Source organism: Drosophila innubila, assembly GCF_004354385.1.
Source record: "Drosophila innubila isolate TH190305 chromosome 2L unlocalized genomic scaffold, UK_Dinn_1.0 4_B_2L, whole genome shotgun sequence".
NCBI classification, from domain to species: domain Eukaryota; kingdom Metazoa; phylum Arthropoda; class Insecta; order Diptera; family Drosophilidae; genus Drosophila; species Drosophila innubila.
This window is the reverse complement of record NW_022995372.1, coordinates 15,664,028-15,684,100: the sequence shown is the minus strand read 5'-3', so window position 1 is coordinate 15,684,100 and position 20,073 is coordinate 15,664,028. Positions and strand designations below refer to the sequence as shown.

General features: G+C 33.4%; 3 protein-coding genes across 3 annotated transcripts; 2 read left to right on the top strand and 1 right to left on the bottom strand.

Annotated features, from left to right (window-relative positions):
- Positions 1 to 424: 424 nt before the first annotated feature.
- On the top strand, positions 425 to 797 carry LOC117780612 (neuropeptide-like 4). Its single transcript, XM_034617209.1, has 2 exons — positions 425 to 523; positions 595 to 797. Exons 1-2 carry the CDS (start codon positions 512 to 514, stop codon positions 742 to 744), a joined length of 162 nt encoding a protein of 53 aa, XP_034473100.1. The 5' UTR covers positions 425 to 511; the 3' UTR covers positions 745 to 797.
- Positions 798 to 3,050: 2,253 nt separating this feature from the next.
- On the top strand, positions 3,051 to 11,012 carry LOC117781041 (neural cell adhesion molecule 2). Its single transcript, XM_034617757.1, has 7 exons — positions 3,051 to 3,110; positions 4,988 to 5,257; positions 5,432 to 5,548; positions 6,471 to 6,602; positions 6,686 to 6,838; positions 9,144 to 9,632; positions 10,389 to 11,012. Exons 1-7 carry the CDS (start codon positions 3,059 to 3,061, stop codon positions 10,577 to 10,579), a joined length of 1,404 nt encoding a protein of 467 aa, XP_034473648.1. The 5' UTR covers positions 3,051 to 3,058; the 3' UTR covers positions 10,580 to 11,012.
- Positions 11,013 to 19,411: 8,399 nt separating this feature from the next.
- On the bottom strand, positions 19,412 to 20,054 carry LOC117780111 (NPC intracellular cholesterol transporter 2 homolog a). Its single transcript, XM_034616519.1, has one exon. The coding sequence runs from the start codon at positions 19,954 to 19,956 to the stop codon at positions 19,504 to 19,506; it is 453 nt and encodes a 150-aa protein (XP_034472410.1). The 5' UTR covers positions 19,957 to 20,054; the 3' UTR covers positions 19,412 to 19,503.
- Positions 20,055 to 20,073: the final 19 nt, after the last annotated feature.

Here is a 20,073-nt window from a genome sequence, read left to right as displayed (position 1 = left end):
CGACGTCGCTCCATATCAATTGTGCAATGCAGCCGGATTAAGAAACAATATACTTTTTTGTACAAAGAACCCGCGGGGCATTATTTTGATTTTATTTTATTTCTTTGTTGCTGTTGTTTTTTGTATATTTAGCTAACGATTCTCATATGGAGATACATGCTGACATTCTGATAGCTATTAGACTGTCGTTAGAGCAAAAATTGAAGCTATAACTCGCCTAACGAATGCAGATTGAATATTAAAAGGCAACAACGCGACACTGCAACGATGATGACAACACACAATGGGCATTTGCCGAGTGGCAGGAAGAGTTTGAAGAGGAGGAGGCTAAGCAGCTTATCGGTTTCACCCGCTACCGTGTGCTAATGACGCCCAATGATGATGTCAAAATATCATTGAATTGGCAATGGGAATGTTGCCATTCTCTTATATAAGCCCGAATTCAATCGAACATCAACTGCAGTTTAGTTCTGTGCGCATTTCAAGTCGATAGCTGAGAAACTTTCCCATCATGTTGAAGCTGGTAAGAGTCTGTTTGAACATTTGATAATTTTAATCATTAACTTCAAATAATTCTATGCTTTTTTTTTTTAGGTATTCCTTTTGCTCGCCGCCCTCCTCGCTCTGGCTATGGCTGTGCCGGCTCCTGTTCCCGGTCCGAATCCCGCTCCCAATCCACAATTCTTTTACTCAGCAGGCTATCCAGCTGTGGGATATGCTTCGCCCTATGTTTACTATGGTTAAACGATCCCATTGATGATAATAAACACTTTTAAATGCAATTGAAAAACTAAAAATATTCTCTTTAATTTTTTTGATTTATATTTATAAGCTAATATAAACAATATTTAAAGTGTAGTCTAAAATGAATATGAACAAGATTTGGTAAAATTCAACCTTGTAGGTAAGAAATGTAGGAAATTAAATTGTACAATATCATATTAATTTATGAGTGCATTTATAGAAATACCACATTTATTTGCGAAATATAAATATAGAGCAAGCTGTATTATTCTATTATTTTAAATATTTTTCAATGTTGTTAGAAAAGTCGGAAAATTAAACCCACTACTCTATTGATAATACAATGTTTAGGTAAGCATCAAAATCAATATTTATTTAATTCAATTCAGTTTAAATATACATTTTTGTTTTATTTGTGTGGTTTTCCAACTGAAACTCAGTCACAAAAAGTCCTCGCAACACAATGGCCAAACATACGACATCTGCAAGATCCTTCGAATACAATCTCAATTTGCTGAGATTCCTTATCGTTAAATTGATACCCTGTAGCCAGAGCCGCACAAGATATCGATATCAATAAAGTCAGCCAAAACAATGCTCCCGTCCACTTAATAAACATTGTGAATAATGATTTAACGTTGTTAACAGCGCGAATCTTTGTATAACTCTGAACAATTGTTTGGCAAATGTTGATGCGACGTGCTCTCAGATGAAATGAAATTGCGATAATGTGATAATGCAATATACGTCGCTATCAGCATTGCTCTCACTGTCACTTTCTGAGTATACAATTAAAAGTGAATTCAATTCGCGCTCTCTTAGCTATCGAAGGTCAAATCTATCGTGCTATCGTGCTAAGGATAAATACATAGAGGGAGTACTATGCAGCCTATTATTTGATTTTGAGCATTTAAGTTTTTAAGACAAGCTTTGTCGGCGCTAGAATTGAGCTAAGTAGCTATAAGTTATCGCACAGGAATTTATCAGGAGGCATATCGACAGACCGCCACAAAATGCTAACGCCATCTAGTGAAATTAGAACGTTACTCTAGTAATCGAACAAAGGATTCGCCTCAACTGTTCTACACTTGTTTTTTATGGAAACTTTAAACTTGGTGTTATACGGCACAGTGTTGAATTGCGTTTATGTTATACTTGCATGAGCGATGGTTTACTATTCTTACTGTAGTACAGCAGAAAAGCTTTGAGCTTCCCCAACTTCCTGTTGCCGAAAGCTCAGTTGGGCAACAATTGAGGTTACCCCTGTCAACATTTCGAAGGAAGCGGAATGTTGTGCAACATTGCCAAAAAAAAGTGTCTCAATGTTTTCATAGGAGCAACGAAGTTGTTGGCTTCTTTTTTAGATGAAATCGTGTGGCCTACGAAGTGTCCGACTGATATAAAGGATGCCATAAGAGGCATAAGTTGTAATGTCCTTCAGTACAATTTCTGATTTCGCTGTGATTTGAACTGAGCGCGCCAAAATAAAAACACACAAGTTAAAATCCAATGTAAATTGGAATGCGAAGTGCGTGTTGCTTCGTCAGGCCGAGAAGGAGCGTATCCTGAACGACAGGACATTGCAGTTTCAGTTCATTTTCGGCACTCGCCTACAATGGATCACGAATCGCGAAACACGCATTGGACATCATTAGAATTAGTATCGCGACCGTTATACGTATTCGTGAATATGAATGTGAAAGTGAGAGCGCTGTGAAGGACGCGAAAGAAGGCACAAAAAAAAAACAGTTGAGTGTGTAAAGGATATGTTGCCGGAAATGTTATCTTTCTAGTTTCTGAGTACGCGTTCTTAGTGTTAGTGTAACAACAAAATCAAAAAAAAAAAAAATAAATAGAAAGAGCATAAAAGGAAGGAACTACCACAAAGTGCCCAAAGGAGCAAAGAAATGATTATGATGATGGTGCCGCTGAGGCAGCCACTGTCTCTGCCCCTTAGCCGCCCCCAGCCCCTGTCACTGTCTCTGTCTCTGTCTCAGTCACAACTTCAATGGTTGCCCGTGGCAATGATGTCATGTTTTTGTGCCCATCAGAGTGAAAGTGTTGTTGCTGCTGCTCCCGCTAGAGTTCCAGCTCTTGGCAACACATGAGCCATAATTTTGGCCAACTGTCAACTCGTTTTTGTGCCATTATCCTGCCAGTGAAAACAGAAGTGTTTGCAAACATAAAACTAGTTAACCAAAAGTCAAGATATACAACTTTATACAAACACAAGCCAGGATTACATCGATTAAGAATAAAATAAATGAATTCAACTCCATTGAAGGATTATAAACAAATAAATAGCTTACACACAATGGATAATTTATGGTTATTATTATGCTGTCTCTTGCAGTTGACCAGAAATGGTAAGAATTAACCTTTAATAAATTGTTTACATTTAACTCAATTATTAACAAAATAATATTTATAATAACATTTCAAAAATATATGCAAATGACATTTTTAATTTAAAATTTAATATCACTTTCAACGTATTTATTAGTTAATGGCAGCTATTTTCTACATAAAAAAGTGTAGTGCATACTCTTAGGCTGCAAAATAAATACTTGGGATTTGCATATTAAAATGATTTATTTGCTCTAGTTTAAATTCAGTTAAAATTGATAAAGAGAACATGATTTTAAGGGAAAACTATTTAATTTATATTGAAATGTAATCTGCAGAGATAATTGTTTTCGTAAGCAGATACAAATGTATGGGTTTATCTTTAAAGTGGATGCTAATTAAATTATCAGAATTATTATAATTTTTTTGATTGTGTTTTAAAAATTTAATAAAAATAGAATAGGTTGAAGAATTAGGATATTTAATTTTCAAAACAATAACTGTAGGTTATTCTTATACAAATAACGTTGTGGTTTGTTATTTGTGTAGTTACTAAAGGTTCTTAAAACAAATAAAAAATATATTGATGTTTGTTGCGATTTTCTATTTATTCAAAGTATTTATTTATTAACGAGCTGTAGGTATTCAGCTGTGTATGTAAACTATATTGTCTATTATGTTTATTTATATACTTGCAATACATTTGTCTAATTTTGTATACATAATGGAATGATTGGTATATTAATAGAGCTCAGAATCGTTGGATATTTATAAGATGAAAATAAAATTTTTGTATTATGTTCCCATGTAATTATGATAAATAATGCAAGGTTTATATACAATTTTAAGAGTTCTATTTATTTTGAAGAAATATAGTATAGACAAAAATTCAAAACTGTGATAAACTGATCAGCAATATATATACTTTATAAATTCTCTGACCCCTTCATTTATAGTACAATTATATTAAAAATTCGCTGTGCAAGGCTATAAAAGTGTTTGTGCTCTAGAGCAGTACACACTTTTATATATTCCCCAAGAAATAAACGACACACACGAGACTTATAAAAACTCTTTTCTACTTGATTAATTTAATGGCCTTGTAGTCGATTAAATGATAAAAGCTACATTGATAACAGAGGGAGACTTTAAATTTAAATTATATAAATTAAACTGTTTAGTTTCTTAAATATGCATAGTAAGATTTATACCAAATGTTCTGAAAATATCTCATCCACTTTTCAGTAAACAACAAAGATTCTTATATTTATTTTTAATTTTGAACTCACCAGCACAAATTTGGTCGAAACAAAACAAATGTGTGTGTTGTGTTGCGGCTTTTGGGAATACCGTTACATGCTGGGAATTCACTATTAATATAAAGGAGATGACCTACAAATTGACAATAAACATTTTACAGCAATAATATAACTATTACTTAAATGAGGCATTGCGTAATGCTCAAATTAATTTAAGTGAATTGAATAAATTTGCAAACTGAAAGCAATGTGGGTTAAAAAAATTGGAATTTCCATTCCAACAATTCTACAACTTGTTTTCCACCATTAACAAAAGACAGCAATATTTATAATAAAAGTGCCAGTTGAAATGTATATGACAAGCGGGAAATTTGCGTTGGATTGGTCAGGTGTGTTGAGAAGACTTCTCCGAGAAATCCTTTATGACATAGATATGCTTGTATACCAGTTGTATGCATTTTATTTTCATACTCAGTTGGGTAAGGGAAGGGAGGGATGGGGAATTGAAGCCAAAGCAGTGAGCTAATTAAATCAAAGGAAATGCAGATGCTTTTCCGTTTTTATGGGTCAGTTAATTTTGTTCCTTTACTTACTCATGTTTTCAACTCTTGTAATTAATTTAATGCACATTTTTACAGCAGCTGCAGCTATCGGAGTCGGAGTCGGAATTGTGCAATTTGAGAATCCCTCTGGAGGGGTTGAACTGAGGGAGGGAATGTCTTCGCCTTTGGCATTGCCATCGGCACTCATCCTGACGCCATCGACGCCATCAATAACGCATTTTGTAAATGACTCCTTTATCATCTTTTGCAAAACAGTACAAAAGGATATCGATACCAAGTGGCGTGATCCCAGGGGCCAAACCCGCGAGAACACCAAAGGACGTGTCCACATCGAAAAGAAGACGGGTAAGCAATGCAAGAGAGAAGGGCAGCAAGACAGCAAGACAGACTGACTGACAGACAGCTCTCATAAATGCTGTAAGTTATGCTAAAATAGCCAGTTCACTGTGCACAAGTCCTGCCACATTTACAGGCTCTTCTTCTTCTCCTCTTTCCCTTCTCCTCACACTCCATCCCTAGGTCTGTTGGCCCTCGTCTTTGAGCATATTTCACTGGACGATAAGGGTAACTGGACCTGTGAAATGGACTCAGCTGCTGCACGGGAAGCAACAAAATCATTTGAGCTTCTCGTAAATCGTAAGTTCAACTATTTATGCAACTGAAATTATGCTCGTAAAATAACGAAAGATTCATTAGAATCAAGACTGCAAGCAACCCAAAATGTTGAAGAATGTTCGGTTCGATTACTCGATCCAACGGGCAAGATTTCATTTGAATTTGAGGAGCTATTTCAAATTTAATCTATCTAAAGGATAATACCTTAATAATTTTTCAATTCAAATGTAAAATCTTAGTTTACTAATGAACATTATAAATTATGCTTTCGAGTCTGATAAACAGTTACAGTATTATGTTAACAAAATTAATAATATTTATTTGGTGGATATACAATGGTTAAACTAAAGATGTAAAGGAGGAATGAATAGACTGATGATTATACCCTATATTATAGTCCAAAAAATTGTAGAAGATGAAATGTACTTTCAGGCCGTAAGACTTCTTACACTTCATCATAAACCATGTTACTATTATTACAATTACTTACTATTATTCACTCTTTAAGACAGGGATAGTTGGAATGTCTACACTTTCTTATGGTGGAACTTTGACTCCGTTTCGAATTCAAATATCTATTTGACTTGCAACAATCCCGATTGTTTGCCCGGGTATAATCGTTTTAATTCCAAGCGTAGTTCTTGAAGAGCTTGAAATAAGAAGTATAAGAAAACCAGTGAATTTTATTTCTAGATTTATTTCGAAGACCTCCTGGTTGAATTGTTTTACATATAAAATGCTGAACTCAAACTGCATTTTGAATGCAAGTATCTTACGAATGTTGGAACTACTCTGATTTTGTTTGCATCGGAAATTCTTGATAAAGTCAACATATTTCTTACTAATATGTTTAGTCAGCTGCTCGAATATTTATTGACAATTGAGCGCTAACAGTTTTGAACAATTTTAAACAATTTCTCCTTTCGCTCAATTGCGCAAGCAGAAAAGATTTCATTCGATAAGACGGAACAAGTGCAATCAGTGCGCGAAGGACGCGATGCGATGGTCAATTGCTTTGTGAAGGGTCAACCCGCACCGGAAGTCTCTTGGATGCACAATGGCGAATATATAAACAGTTAGTAAAACATAGTTGAGAAAACTGCTTGTTAAATCAACTAAAACTCTTACATTCTTCCACATTTTTTTTTTGCTCTGCAGCTGTGAACTCAACGAAACATAAACGATTGTCTGATGGACTGTTCATCAGGAATGTGAGTCAATCGGATGCCGGGGAATATACTTGTCGTGCCATGAGAATCACACCAACATTTTCCGACTCCGATCAAATAACGATACTGCTAAGGATACAACGTAAGTGTGAGAATAATGATAAATTAACTACAACTCGATATAAGTCTTCCCCATTACTCCATACTCCTTCTTATTCCCACTATTTCTATTCAAGTTTTAATTGCAATGATTTCACTCAATAATTTGTTAAATGCATCAAGCTTCAGTTGCGAACAGTGTTACAGTAGACCCTCACAAATTAGAGCAATTACAAATTTTTAACGTTCAGGAATTGGATGTTTCAAATTTAAAGCCATTAACTCAACAATTTGAAATGAGAATTCTTTTATCTAATTTTCCGAAAATTACCTATGCTTATAATATACAACAGCCAAATATGAGGAAAAGTTAAAATAATGGATTTACAAATTTTAAAGGAAAATTTATTTTATTGCCATTTGATTAAAAGTGAATATTTAAGAATATACATCTCAAACGTACATTCTGTATATAATAATTTTTTTTTTGGCAATTCTTATTATGATAATATTTAAAAATTATATTGCATTAAAAAAAAAAACAACCAACTTTGGCAATTTCAAAATATGAAATATATAAGAAATAGCAAATATTTAGTATTTAAAATTTTAGTTTGAGAGTGTACTGAGATGTAATGAAAAACTAACTTGTCCAACGCCTGCTTTATAAGCCAACTAACACCCAGTCAGTCTCTGGCATATGCCAAAATTCATTACACTCTTTACAGGATTTCAAAATCCCCTCTCCCCGCTTCCCCTTCTTCCCTTTTTCCCCTTTTCCCCTTTTCCCCCCCGAACATTTGAGTTGTCGTTGCCGCTCAAAATTTTACTAATGACTGGCGACTATTGACCGTATCGTGCTGAAAGTAAACCAACCCGCAGTGCAATCTGGACTCTGGACAGTCCGTTTGGCTCAAGAGCAAACAGCAGCCAATGGCAAGAGAACCGAAACTAATTTGTAGCTCTGTTGAAATGCTGCAATATATATGTTTGCATTTCCTGAGCAATAAACCTCAATGAGCCCCAGCGACAGCGACAGCGACAACGACGAGGACAACCATGAATTGCTAAAATGTGCCATCAGTTTACGCTTCAATGGAACTCGGTTGGAACCCAGCACAAATAAAAAGATACGAAACGAAAAAGTGTAACTGATGTGCCGTGCGCGGCTTCAGCTGGGGATTTGCCTAAGACAAAGTGCAGTTGGCACAGTGGGCGAAATGATCGATTAACCGATCACTTAATTTAAAAAATATAAAAAAAATAATCATTTTTAATGCATTTAAATTTTTTTTTATTAAATTTTATTGAGCTTAGAGGAGTTATTAACTTTGTTATATATTCTGTATTTAAAGAGCTGTGAGCTTTGCAACATATTAATATTTGGTTCCTTTCGCTCTAAAAACTAATATGTGAAATTACATAGCAAAATTATAGCTTAGATATATTCTTAATTTATTACAATGAAATTTAGAATAATAAAAATTTGTTAATAAATATTTGAGTTTCAGCAAAATCATTATAAATTGGTTCTTAAAATTTGTTGTGGCATTTCATTAAATATTAAAAATTATTTGTAACTTTTAATAACAATTTTATATCAAATTGTATGGAGTAATTGTAGTACTTTTGTAATTAAAATTTTAGAGAATTTGTTATATACCAGTAATATATTGTGACGGATGATAACTTTTGATATGCAGATTAAGTTGCAAAATTCATTCCATTTCATCAATTTCACGCAGATACAAATTTTCTGCCACAAATAAAAACACCATTATAAATTTGGTTTCTATATACAATTTTGTTGTAGAACGCATTTCGATTTAATAATATTAAAATATTATAGTAACTTTTCAGATTTTACGCACAAGTTTGTTTATTTTTAAATGTCTATAGACTTTGAAGATATTTTTAATTATCAAGTCAAAAGAACAAGTATTAAGTGCTCTTAAATTATAAAATTAGTAAATAACAAACTGATCAATATTTTCCTGCATATTCGGCGAATAGACTAAAAAATGGTACCGATGAATCTTTATGATGATGGAACTGGCATCTATCAAATCGTATTGAGCATACTCCTTGCATTTATGCAAGTGTAGTATGTTGTTGAGCGTGTCATTTTACAGCCTTTTTAAAATATAATTAAAATTTAATTTTTTTTAAACAAGCCGACTATATTCGTTCACTATACTTCCTTTGCTCTTCTCTGCGTCCTGCTGCTGTCACGAGCTGCGGCTCAGATCAAACACAGGCAGCTGGACGAGCATGCGGGTCACTCTCGCCATCTCTTACCCATCTTACCCATCATACCCATCTCTCTGTCTATCGTTGCATCGTTGCAGATAAGCCCCACTGGTTCTATAACGAAACGCTCCCGATGCAGTACGCCTATGTGGGCGGGGCCGTTAACCTCAGCTGCGATGCGATGGGAGAACCGCCACCATCGTTCACCTGGCTGCACAACGGCAAGGGCATCGTTGGATTCAATCATCGCATCTTCATGGCCGACTATGGTGCGACTCTCCAGCTGCAGATACGCAATGCCAGCCAATTTGGCGACTACAAATGCAAAGTTGCCAATCCTCTCGGGATGCTGGAACGTGTTATCAAACTGCGTATGGGCGCTAAGCCCATTGGGCCAACACGCTTCCAGCTGAAGCGCCTCTATCCAGATGCCTTCGAACTGGACCTGCGCACACCTCGCATGACCAACGTGTCCGATGAGATGCAAATCTTTGGATATCGTGTGGCCTACATGAGTGAGAACGATTTCAAATACAGCGCCGGCAATTGGAGTCATGCCAAGCAACGCGATTTCTCCTTCCATCGTGGTAAGTTATCTCTAACAATTTATCATTAAGTTGCCATTACTCTTCCAATATCGATGTACCTCGAATCGGGTTACTTTTAATGTAGATTTGTAAATTTGAAATCGTTTGCATATAAACTAAATTTGACCCCTGAAAACTTAAATTCTCCAATTCCCACACAGTTAGCTATTCTGAAATATTTTCATGTTTTGGAATACAAATGAAATAATAATGTGTAAAATTAGATTCGTTGAATAAAGAATAGGTGGAAGACTTAAATCCATTTTCCACTTTATATTTAATTTGATTTGATCAATTTAAACAGAATCTTAGACAACTCTTTCAATCCATTTGTCCCCGTGGTAACTGGAGTTTTTTTTTGGTAAAACAATTAAAAAAGGAAAAAAAAAGTTTTAGTTTTCAAATTACTTCCTCTTTAAAATGAATCATTTGTTTTATTTTATGTAGATATCATTTTGAAAACATGATGTTTGACATTGATTTAAAAAATAAGCTTTAGAGATGTCTATAAAGGGAAAAGTTTAAGGCAATCAGTTTTGAACACAAAAAACAAATTTTAAATATTCAACTTGAAGGTGTTATTTCTCTAAAAGAAACATTTATCACTTTGCTTAATAAAAATAATTTTTGAAGTTGATTAAATAAAAATCAAAAGAAAACTAAACATTTTCCTACTTGGAATATTATTATTATTTAAATTTAATTTTGATCTTGACGCATCTTCTAAACTATTTGTAATTGAAAATTCTTTAACAGGGCATCGTTTCATCATACCCCACCTAGAGGGCAACACGACATATTTGATGCGTGCTGCATCCAGAAATCTGGCTGGACTAAGCGATTGGAGTAACGTGAAAATATTTGCAACTGCAACGGCTGCAAGCTGGAAATGGCAACTGGGAAGCTGCCACATGCTGATTATTGGACTCGCTTTGATTTGGCATTAAAACAATTATCATTGTTTATTTGTGATTGATAGCCTTGGTTAATGTTGCTGTTGTTATTGTTGCTGATTTTGGCACCTTGTGTTTATGTGTATCTTCTGTGATAGAGTTTTGTGTGCAATTCACTTCCAAGTTTCCTCGAATGAAGAGAAACTGCTTTGCTATGTTCATTCATTGCCAATTCTCTTGCCAACATTCTCTAATTTCATTCATCTACGTTTTGGCTTTAGATTTGTATACAAAGGAGAATCAATAGATATATTATTATACACAAAAATCATATGCATTGTCAACTCTACCTTATACGAGTACTAGTTAAATCTAAATTTAGCCTAACTCTACATCAATGTTGTTCATGCGAAACTAAATAAATATTTCTAGCGTTTAAGATTTTCCCACAACAACAAAAACCTAAAGACACTTTGATGAAATTTACAAAAAGTCCAAATTATTGATACAAAATGAAAATGAAATAAAACAAAAGCAAACAAAAGTACTTATATAATGAATATTGTGTAATAAATCAAAAAACTGCAAATCTAATCAATAATAGATGTGGGTTCATATTAGCTTAATTGAAAAAAAAAATAAAATAAAAGCAAATCGAAAACAAAACAAAGAAAATGATAATGAAAATAAACAATTTAGCTATTAAGCTGACGGTGCGTATGAGTAATTTGAGAATAAATTCAATTGAATGTGTAAAATTGTGTGTTTCTGTTCAATTAATTGTTTCTTTTTGTATAATCCAAAAAACATCGAAATTGCTTTTGAACTTACTTAGTCATATTTACACATGATTTAAAAGAAACTCATTCTCTGCTCCACTAGAATAGATGCAGTTATAGTAACATCTAACCATGTTTTAAGGGTTTCACTTATATAGTAACATCTAACCATGTCTTAAGGGTTTTACCTATATTTGCTAATGAAGAGCATTCTCGTCGTATACTTAATAAGTCGCCAGCTTAGATATCACCTGATTGTCAACTAAATTTATGCAACGCTATTAAATCCTTAACAAGCATAATAAACTAGCTCATAAAAGTCAATAAACCAGTCAAATTGCAAAGCATTTACACCAGTTCAGCATAAATCTCAGTTTCGGCAAAGCACATTACGTATACGCCATGTGAAAGCATAAGTTAAGGGAAAGACTTGCTGCCATTTTGGGAGGATAAAGTTAAGTGGCATCCAATGCTATTTGCGTAAGCCCAAAGACATTGTCAGCTATAAATGAACATTAACGCTATCGGCTGTAATAACTTACTGTCTGTGTTTTATTTTATATTACGAGTATATTTTTTAAAGTCCGCAAATATTACAGGTCAATGCAATTCCGTCCGCAAACGTGACAACGAAAAAAACGAACAATATAAAAAAAAAGCAGGAAAAGTAAAATATAAATGTTGGCATTCAATAAATACAAGGTGGGCGTTACTGCCACGCCCAGTTGAGTAAATACAAGCAAAGAGAAACAGAGAGATTTACAAATGAATCGTTGCATATATACTCGTAATGCGCTGATTATTGAAGCACAATTTATTGAAAGTTTCCTGCGTCCTTAACTGACAGATTTCGACTTCACTTTGACTTTTAAATCGGTTTTTTCCATTTTCCGGGCAAATGGACAATCTGAAACGACAAAGAAGGAGTTAAATCAGGTCCTGTACCTGAAATTTCAATATTATTCATATATATAACGTAGAGAATACTGAATATTGGATACCCTGGCAGCTAAAGAAGAGAATGTATAAGATGCTGTCTCTATAATTTAATTTTTAAATAAATTATCAATTATAAGCTATAATACTATGGAACTTTTGTAGTTAAAGTAGATATTTTTTAGATTCATAATTGAAAAGTTATAAAAATTTGGAGGAGGTAGGGAATACTTAAAGTAGTCGATAACATTTTAAGGATTTAATTTAATTGGCTAACCTAAATATATCCTAATATTCAATTTTCCCAATTCAAAATCTAATGATAGCCTGGCAAATTGAGGCAAATAATTGATATTTAAATGGATTTTGTAATTAACCAAAGTAATTGATTTGATTTTGTTGGCAGTGACTGTAACAGTTCGGAGCGGTCCGGATAGGAGCAGTCCGTAATAGCCCGAAGTCAGACATTGCATTTGCATGAAGGATCCATCCCTCATTATTTACGATTATCGTACTTCCTCATGTGCGCAGTTTGTTTGGCAATTAATGGCTTTTTTTTTATTGATAATACATGGGAGTATTTGTGAATACTTGAGGCTACGCTTGTATGGGGAAAATGGGAAAATCAGTAAACCTTATTACCTGCCCATCAGCGACAGATGATAGTCGCCGGGAGTGCATGGTAAGGATGACACGTCGACTGGTTTCATGCCGCAATCGTTACGGTTTCTTTTAATTAAAATTTACAATTAATATTTAATGAGTCGGGTGAGTGACACCCGGAGAAGCAACATCCGGAGCATCCAGCATCCAGGAGCTGCAAACCGCCGCAACCAACACGTTCATATTGATGCACATCAAATTGAATCTTATTGAGAAGGAACAAGGATGGATGCTAAAGATCTCTGCGTCATGGTAATTTTTTGAAAAGTAATTTGTGCCACAACCACAGCAAATTGAATATACTCGTTATTTGTCGCATCATCTGATTGTGAGTGATTTCCAGTTACAGTTCATTTTATTGGTTAGTTTTATGCATGCTTTATATATGCTTGCACTTAATATTGAAAATAAAAATGATAAATAATTCCGTCAGCACATAATTGATCAAAATGATTGGCAAATTGATATTACTGCATTCTGACAAGATATTTAATAATGTTGAATAACTCCCAAAAGCTGATATAACTTGTGGTTAGCTCTGAGATAGCCATGCTTTCTGGGTTTCCCCTTATTTCCTGTAAATGTATCGAAGCTAAGCGGGAAAAAGCTTGCTTCTGCTTTATTTACATTTTAACCATTCAATCTGTAATTAATATGTACTTAAACACCTCCAACAAGACTTCAACGTTAATTAAGCCGCAAGTCATCAACAAATCATTAAGCTGTCAATTTGGCAACTTTGCCGATAGATCAAATAAATGCTTAGTTACTTATTTATGAGCAAAAAACAAATAGATATATTTCTAATGGATTGCGGCCATTTTGCCTTAGCTTGAGATAGTATCTATGTGAAAATAAACGCACACTGTAATAAAATCTGTGCTTCACGAATTGACAATAAAATGCATTGTAAAAGCTAGATTTAATGTACTTTAAAAGGAGAAAAAATTCATTATTGTATGATCGACAGCTTTTTTAATTAGGTAAGGATTTTTTCTTGATTCGGTAAGGATTTTAAAACAATTTTTCCTCAAAAAGTCAATTTCTTAATAAATGTCCCTTTCTATCATTTTGCAAAAAGTGGTCGATATAATAAACAAATTTCAAAAATTACATCGAGTTCCAAATATCGAGCATTCACAAAATGAATACTTTTTTTAATGAAAGTGTGAAAAAAAATGAAGAGTGATGGAAAAAAAATTAAACTTTCAAAATTTGATGCAGAATCAAAGTAGAGGGCAAATAATGATAAAGTTTTCATTTCACCAGAAAATAATCGAGTTAAAGTCGTTGAAAATCGATTCCACGAAAATCGATTTATGGAATTTTTGAATGTATTTTCACATCACTATAATGTACATTCAACAAATTTGAATATTTAGAGTCGTAGTAGGCATTTTAACATTTTGCAGTTATTCAAAGCTTCTTTTCAAGCGGCAATGCATAAATGGGTCAAAGTGCATACATTGAAAAAAAAGACCAAGTTCTAAAATCAAGAACATTCATCTTAAATATTTTGTTCTTAAAATAAGATTATTTTAAGACCAAATACCTAAAACTAAGATTATTAATCTAAAAAATCTTAAAATCTTAATATAAGAATAAAAATCTTAAATTGTTAGGAAAGTATAAATAGGTACTATTTCGTATCAAACAAATGAAGGCACCGTGGCGCTCTGGTTAGAGAGGCCGCTTCAGTTGTAGGCACGGTTCGAATCCGAATAAAATATAAATAAATCAATTTAAAGATCATTTATTTTATTTTTGATTTTAATTTTAAGAACATTTATTCTTAAAATAAGAACTTGGTCTTATTTAAAATGTTCTTACAAGATAAAAATTCAAGAATTTGATGTTCTCGACGCATTAAAATCTTAGTTCTGAGACCAAAATCTTGATTGAACATTTTTTTATCAGTGTACTGAACACACTGTCCGTTATCGATTGACACGAAAAAAAGGAAAGTCATTATTTAACGAATTCCATTTAGATGAGTTTTCACCCTTTTGGGCAACTCATCATCAATTGTCTACCCGGAGCACACAAAACTTTTGCACCTTGTAACGACTTTTTAAGTGCCAAAATGTGGAGCACAATGAATATGTAAATCATGCAACCCATCAGCATCCCCCATCTTCCACTCCTCATCCTTTTTTCCCGGGAAGTAAACGCGTTGTACGCGAAGCAAATAGGATAACGCGTTGAAAATGAAAATAAATGTGAATATTTAAGTGATTTATATGCAAGAACACTTCAACTTCAAATGTGGAATATGCCAAAGTCAGCATATGTGGGACTGCCGAATGGCTGGACAGAGGAAAGGTGGGCGGTACTTTCCATTTGAATATGTCAGTGAGTCTGAGAGTCATTCATTGCGAGGTCTAGACAGATGTATAAACCCAATAAGTGTGTTATATCTACCACACAATCTTACTCCTCGGCAAGATGAAGGCAGGAGCACTTAGAGAGGAGTGGGGAATGGAGGCGGAATAGGAAAAGGAGGAGAGAATTTTATTAATATCCATGAAATGAACATTCCTAATCAGGGACTGTTATCAGTATAAGTCTTATTATAAAACTCAAGAAATAATCATTATTCTATGAGTTTTATTATTTTACTTATGATTACATTTGAGCAAAAGATAAAACTTAGGAATAATCATTATTTTTGATCAAAAAAAAAAAACTCTTGGAATAATGATTACTTCTTGAGTTTTGTTTTCTTTTGAATCAAAAATAAAACTCAAGCTTTTATTTTGACTTTATTAAAAAAAGTTGAAGCAAAATAATTATATTATTGTAAATATTATTTTTTAAATTGTTTTAAAATTTTTTTTTAACTTATAAATGGTTCACTAACTAGTGTATATAAATTTTGTCCATATATTCCTTATAAAAAAGTCAAAATAACACCATGAGTTTTATTTTTGATTCATTATTCTATAATTATTTCATAAGTAAGATAATAAAAATCATAAGTCTTAAGATCATGGTGAAAAGGCATAGATTACCCTTAAGGAAAAATTTTGGTATATTTCACGTTCTTTACAGTTACTAGAAGTGAATGATTTTTTCAATTGAAAAAAACAAAATAATCATTATTTACTTTCCCTGTTCCTAACAAATTTCTATACTTTGAAAAGTATTTTATGACACAAATTCTAATTTTAAAAGTCTTTTCAAAACATGTTAATAATCTAGAAGGAATTGCAAGTTGGTGAAATCAAAAAAAAAAACTAAAAGGTGGAAGGCCTCACAAAGTTTCCTGATGAGTTATTAGTGTCATTGAATTCCAAACTGTTCAAATAATATACAATATTTTGCATATTATTCAGCTCTGAAAGGTAAAAGTTGTCCACTTTTGTAAGTAATTAATTTTTGTAGTTATTAATTTGTTTTTAATCGCATACATTTCGCACACGCTGCAGCAAATAACAATTTGGTGTCATTTGCACATGTGTGTAAACAAATTAAATCATTAAATATGTAAATGTAATAATCATCGTATATACACATGATATTTCCCACATTCCCGACATTATTCTTTGGGTCAGAATCAGTGTTCAGAAAGCAGGCAAGAGCTAGACATTGTAAATAATTTAAGTTATCTCTTTAACCATTTGATTAATTTCAATAAATTTATATTTTTCATGATGATTCTGATGATTATGGCCAACACAGGTGCAATGGTAACATCATCCCTTTGATATCAGTTTTTGCTGCCGGCCAGAAATGTTGTCCGTTGCCATTGTTGTTGTTGTTGTGTGCTGTTGCTGTTGCAGTGGCAGGAGTGAGAAATTGACATCTGTTGTATGGCACGCATGCAACATTTGCAGCGTTTTTGGTCATTTTGGTTATTGTTATGGCTTTTAATGAATTCCATGGGGCCGTTAACATTTACAACAACAATTTACGGGCATCACATGCAAATAATTAAGATACGCGTAACAACAGCGCTAAAAGTGACAATGAATGTGATTTTTCAATGAAAAACAAGAGTTATCAATGAAAAATTTGATAGACTACGATATACCCTTTGCAAATATGAATTTATTTATAAATTATTTTAACAGAACTTTTTATAGTCACATAGCACATTTATAAGTCAGCTTAGCCTGAACAGCCCAAAATCAGTTTAATATACAATAGTACATTGTGTAGTGTTTATTATTGATATTTAATAATGTTATTTTACAATATAATTATAACCAAAAATTAAAGATAATATTATAGCAGTTGGGTATGCGAATTAGCTGATCTTGTAATATACATTTCTGAGCGATAAACATTTATACGACTATTAAAATGCAAGTCGTGCGAAATTACTTCTTGTGTTAATTCGCATTAAAAATTGTTTTTTAAATGCATTGTAAATAAGTGTAATTTAATTCAATCGCTCCTGATGTGAAACAATAAAACTGTAAAGTTAAACAACAACTTCATTTTCTATTTGTAAAACATTCTGATGCTGTCTACGTATTGTTTTGTTCAGGGTATATAAACTTGAATAAAAACTTGATCCACTGTCAACGGGTGCTAAAAAGCACATGTAGACAACGCTTATAAACAACCATAATTTAATACAAAAACCAAGTCATAATTTTTCTTCTTTTTTTTTAAATAACAAAGTGGGCCAAAAAAAACGTATTAAAGCTATTTAAACTTGCACACTGACAGCATTATTTCGCATTTCGATTGTAAATCTAATAAAAACACCAAACATATTTATCTCCTGCTTGTCGAACTTTAAATACGCTTACAGATAGGTCCTATTAAGGCTTCAAATTTCCAATATTTTTGAGAAGGATTTCATCATAATTTTTTCACTGTTTCCTGAAATAAAATAACAGATAGTAAAAAATAGAAATTTTTATAATTATATTATTTCTATAATAAAGAATAAAGTTCCTTAACTTAATTTTCATATAATATAAAAAATGTGTTTTACTGAATTTAGGATACCCTTTTTCTCTATTTTTATATAAAGAATATAAAAATGGTTATGCTGTTTGCTATTTATTCAAAAAAAATCTGTACAGAGACACAGTGACTTACAAGCAGCTTGGAGAAGGATGCAAGAGATGGGAATTGGGGGGGAAGAGAGGCACAGATACATTCTCGTACATCTCGTATATGATATGCAACCAGAATCAGAATCATAGTCAGACTGAGAGTCAGTGCCTGGATATAACCGCCCACATTTTTTGCATTCTGTATGTGTCAAGTATTTTTTTAATGTCAGTTCTGTGGGTATGAAAGGACGTTAAGGGGTGCCGTGAGTGGGCGTGGCAGCTGCCCTCATGCAGCGACTTTGCTTGCTCTACATTTCTTGCTTTTTGCGGACTGTATGCCTTATGCGGATTCATATGTAAATAAAACGATACCGACACAAATAGGAAAGAGTGCGCGACTAGAGGATACCCTGCATAGCTACAGAATCGCATACAACTATACAGGTACATTATATACGGGAAAGTAAATTATGATGGTAAGACTTCAACCTATTTTTGTCATTAATAAGATTCCCAACATTAACATTTACTATCGTTAAGTGATATTTAGCCAACACAATTTTTAATTATTATAATTTTTTCTTGCTCCATTTTTTAATCTTAAGTTAAGTTCTCAGATACCCGACTACAAAATATTTGTAAATAAAATATGTACAAATTAATGTTGATTCTCATGATTCATAATGAAGCTGGCATAGAAACAATCTGTCGGTAAATTATACATATCGTTGTCAGTTGACTAGATTAGAGATTCCATGTTGTGTTCTGCTCTAGCGAACATATAAATGTTGGCATGTAATCTTAATAGTAAATAATCAAATATTTGAAACATCATTTTAAATTATTATTAGGCATAAATTAACTATAATCACAACCTTAATACTACAAATACACCATGCAAAAACTAGTTCTCTTTATCCAGAACACGACTGTTATATTGTTTATGCGGTTTCCGATCGACTTCGTAGACTACCCCAACCAAATTGTTGAATAAAACAGCGAATGAAAAATAAATCGAAGAAAGTAGAATTGATATGATACGCTTTTATCAATAGGTTTGTATTTATTGGCCTCAATGAACCTCTAGAGTGAATTATGAATGACGTCACGAGTATTATTCTCATTTTCAAACAGTCATGGCCAACTGCGTTGACAAAGAAAGTTATCAGGAACCTTTGCACTGACGAAGCAATATTTTCAAAGCGCAATTACAATCGTTTAAATAAATAAATCCAATATCAAATCCCTTCAAATGAACTTGTGCAAGTATTAAATTAACGAAAATCGATCATCAAATGCGGGCATGAACGACCGACGAACGTTAGAGTAGGAACAACAGCTGCTATTGTAACGGTCGTCGGTTTCTTCACCTTTCTTATCACACATTCGCCTGGAACGGAAGAATCAATAAAAAGCAAACAAAGCAAATTACAGCGGGTCTACAAAAATGGCCCGCCCACACAAACACTTACACACACTAACACACAAACACAATGTCAGTTTAATTGTCGTTTTCTTTATTTATTTTTATTAGATTACGATAAGAAAACAGTCATGCAAATTTAACATTGAAATGTTGAGTAATCTTTTACTGTATTTTAGCGGGTATCTCGACGCACACGATATCAACACTATTCTGATCCTGTAGCTCCCATTTGACCAATACCGAGACTTTCGGATAACTCTTCAGTACCGGCAATGTAGCGGTATATCGATAGGTTTCATTCTTTTCCAACGGGCACTTTAAGCCACTGTTAACGCACGCATCGGGATTCGACAGGGGAAACGGCATCTCAATGCCCAGAATTTTGCCGTGAACAACAGTCTTCACCGCAGATGCGACTTCGGCAAGTGCAATATCTATGGATATTGACACATTCGTATTCCTTTTGAGTACACACTCGGCCTTTGTGGTATCACAGCCCTCGATGGTTACTTGAGTAAATTTTCCCGTCTTTGAGCCACAGTCATGGAATTCAAGAGCTTTGCAAAGCTGCAGCGTCAGCAGCAGAGACACGGTGAGCACGTACAACTTGAACATGTTGTTCACTTGGTTTAATTTAATTAAAAGACCAGGCGAAAATCAAAAAAACGTTGTAGAATTATTTTTCTTCAGCAACGGCTTGGAAACAACTGAAATACGGGAAGAAAACGACAA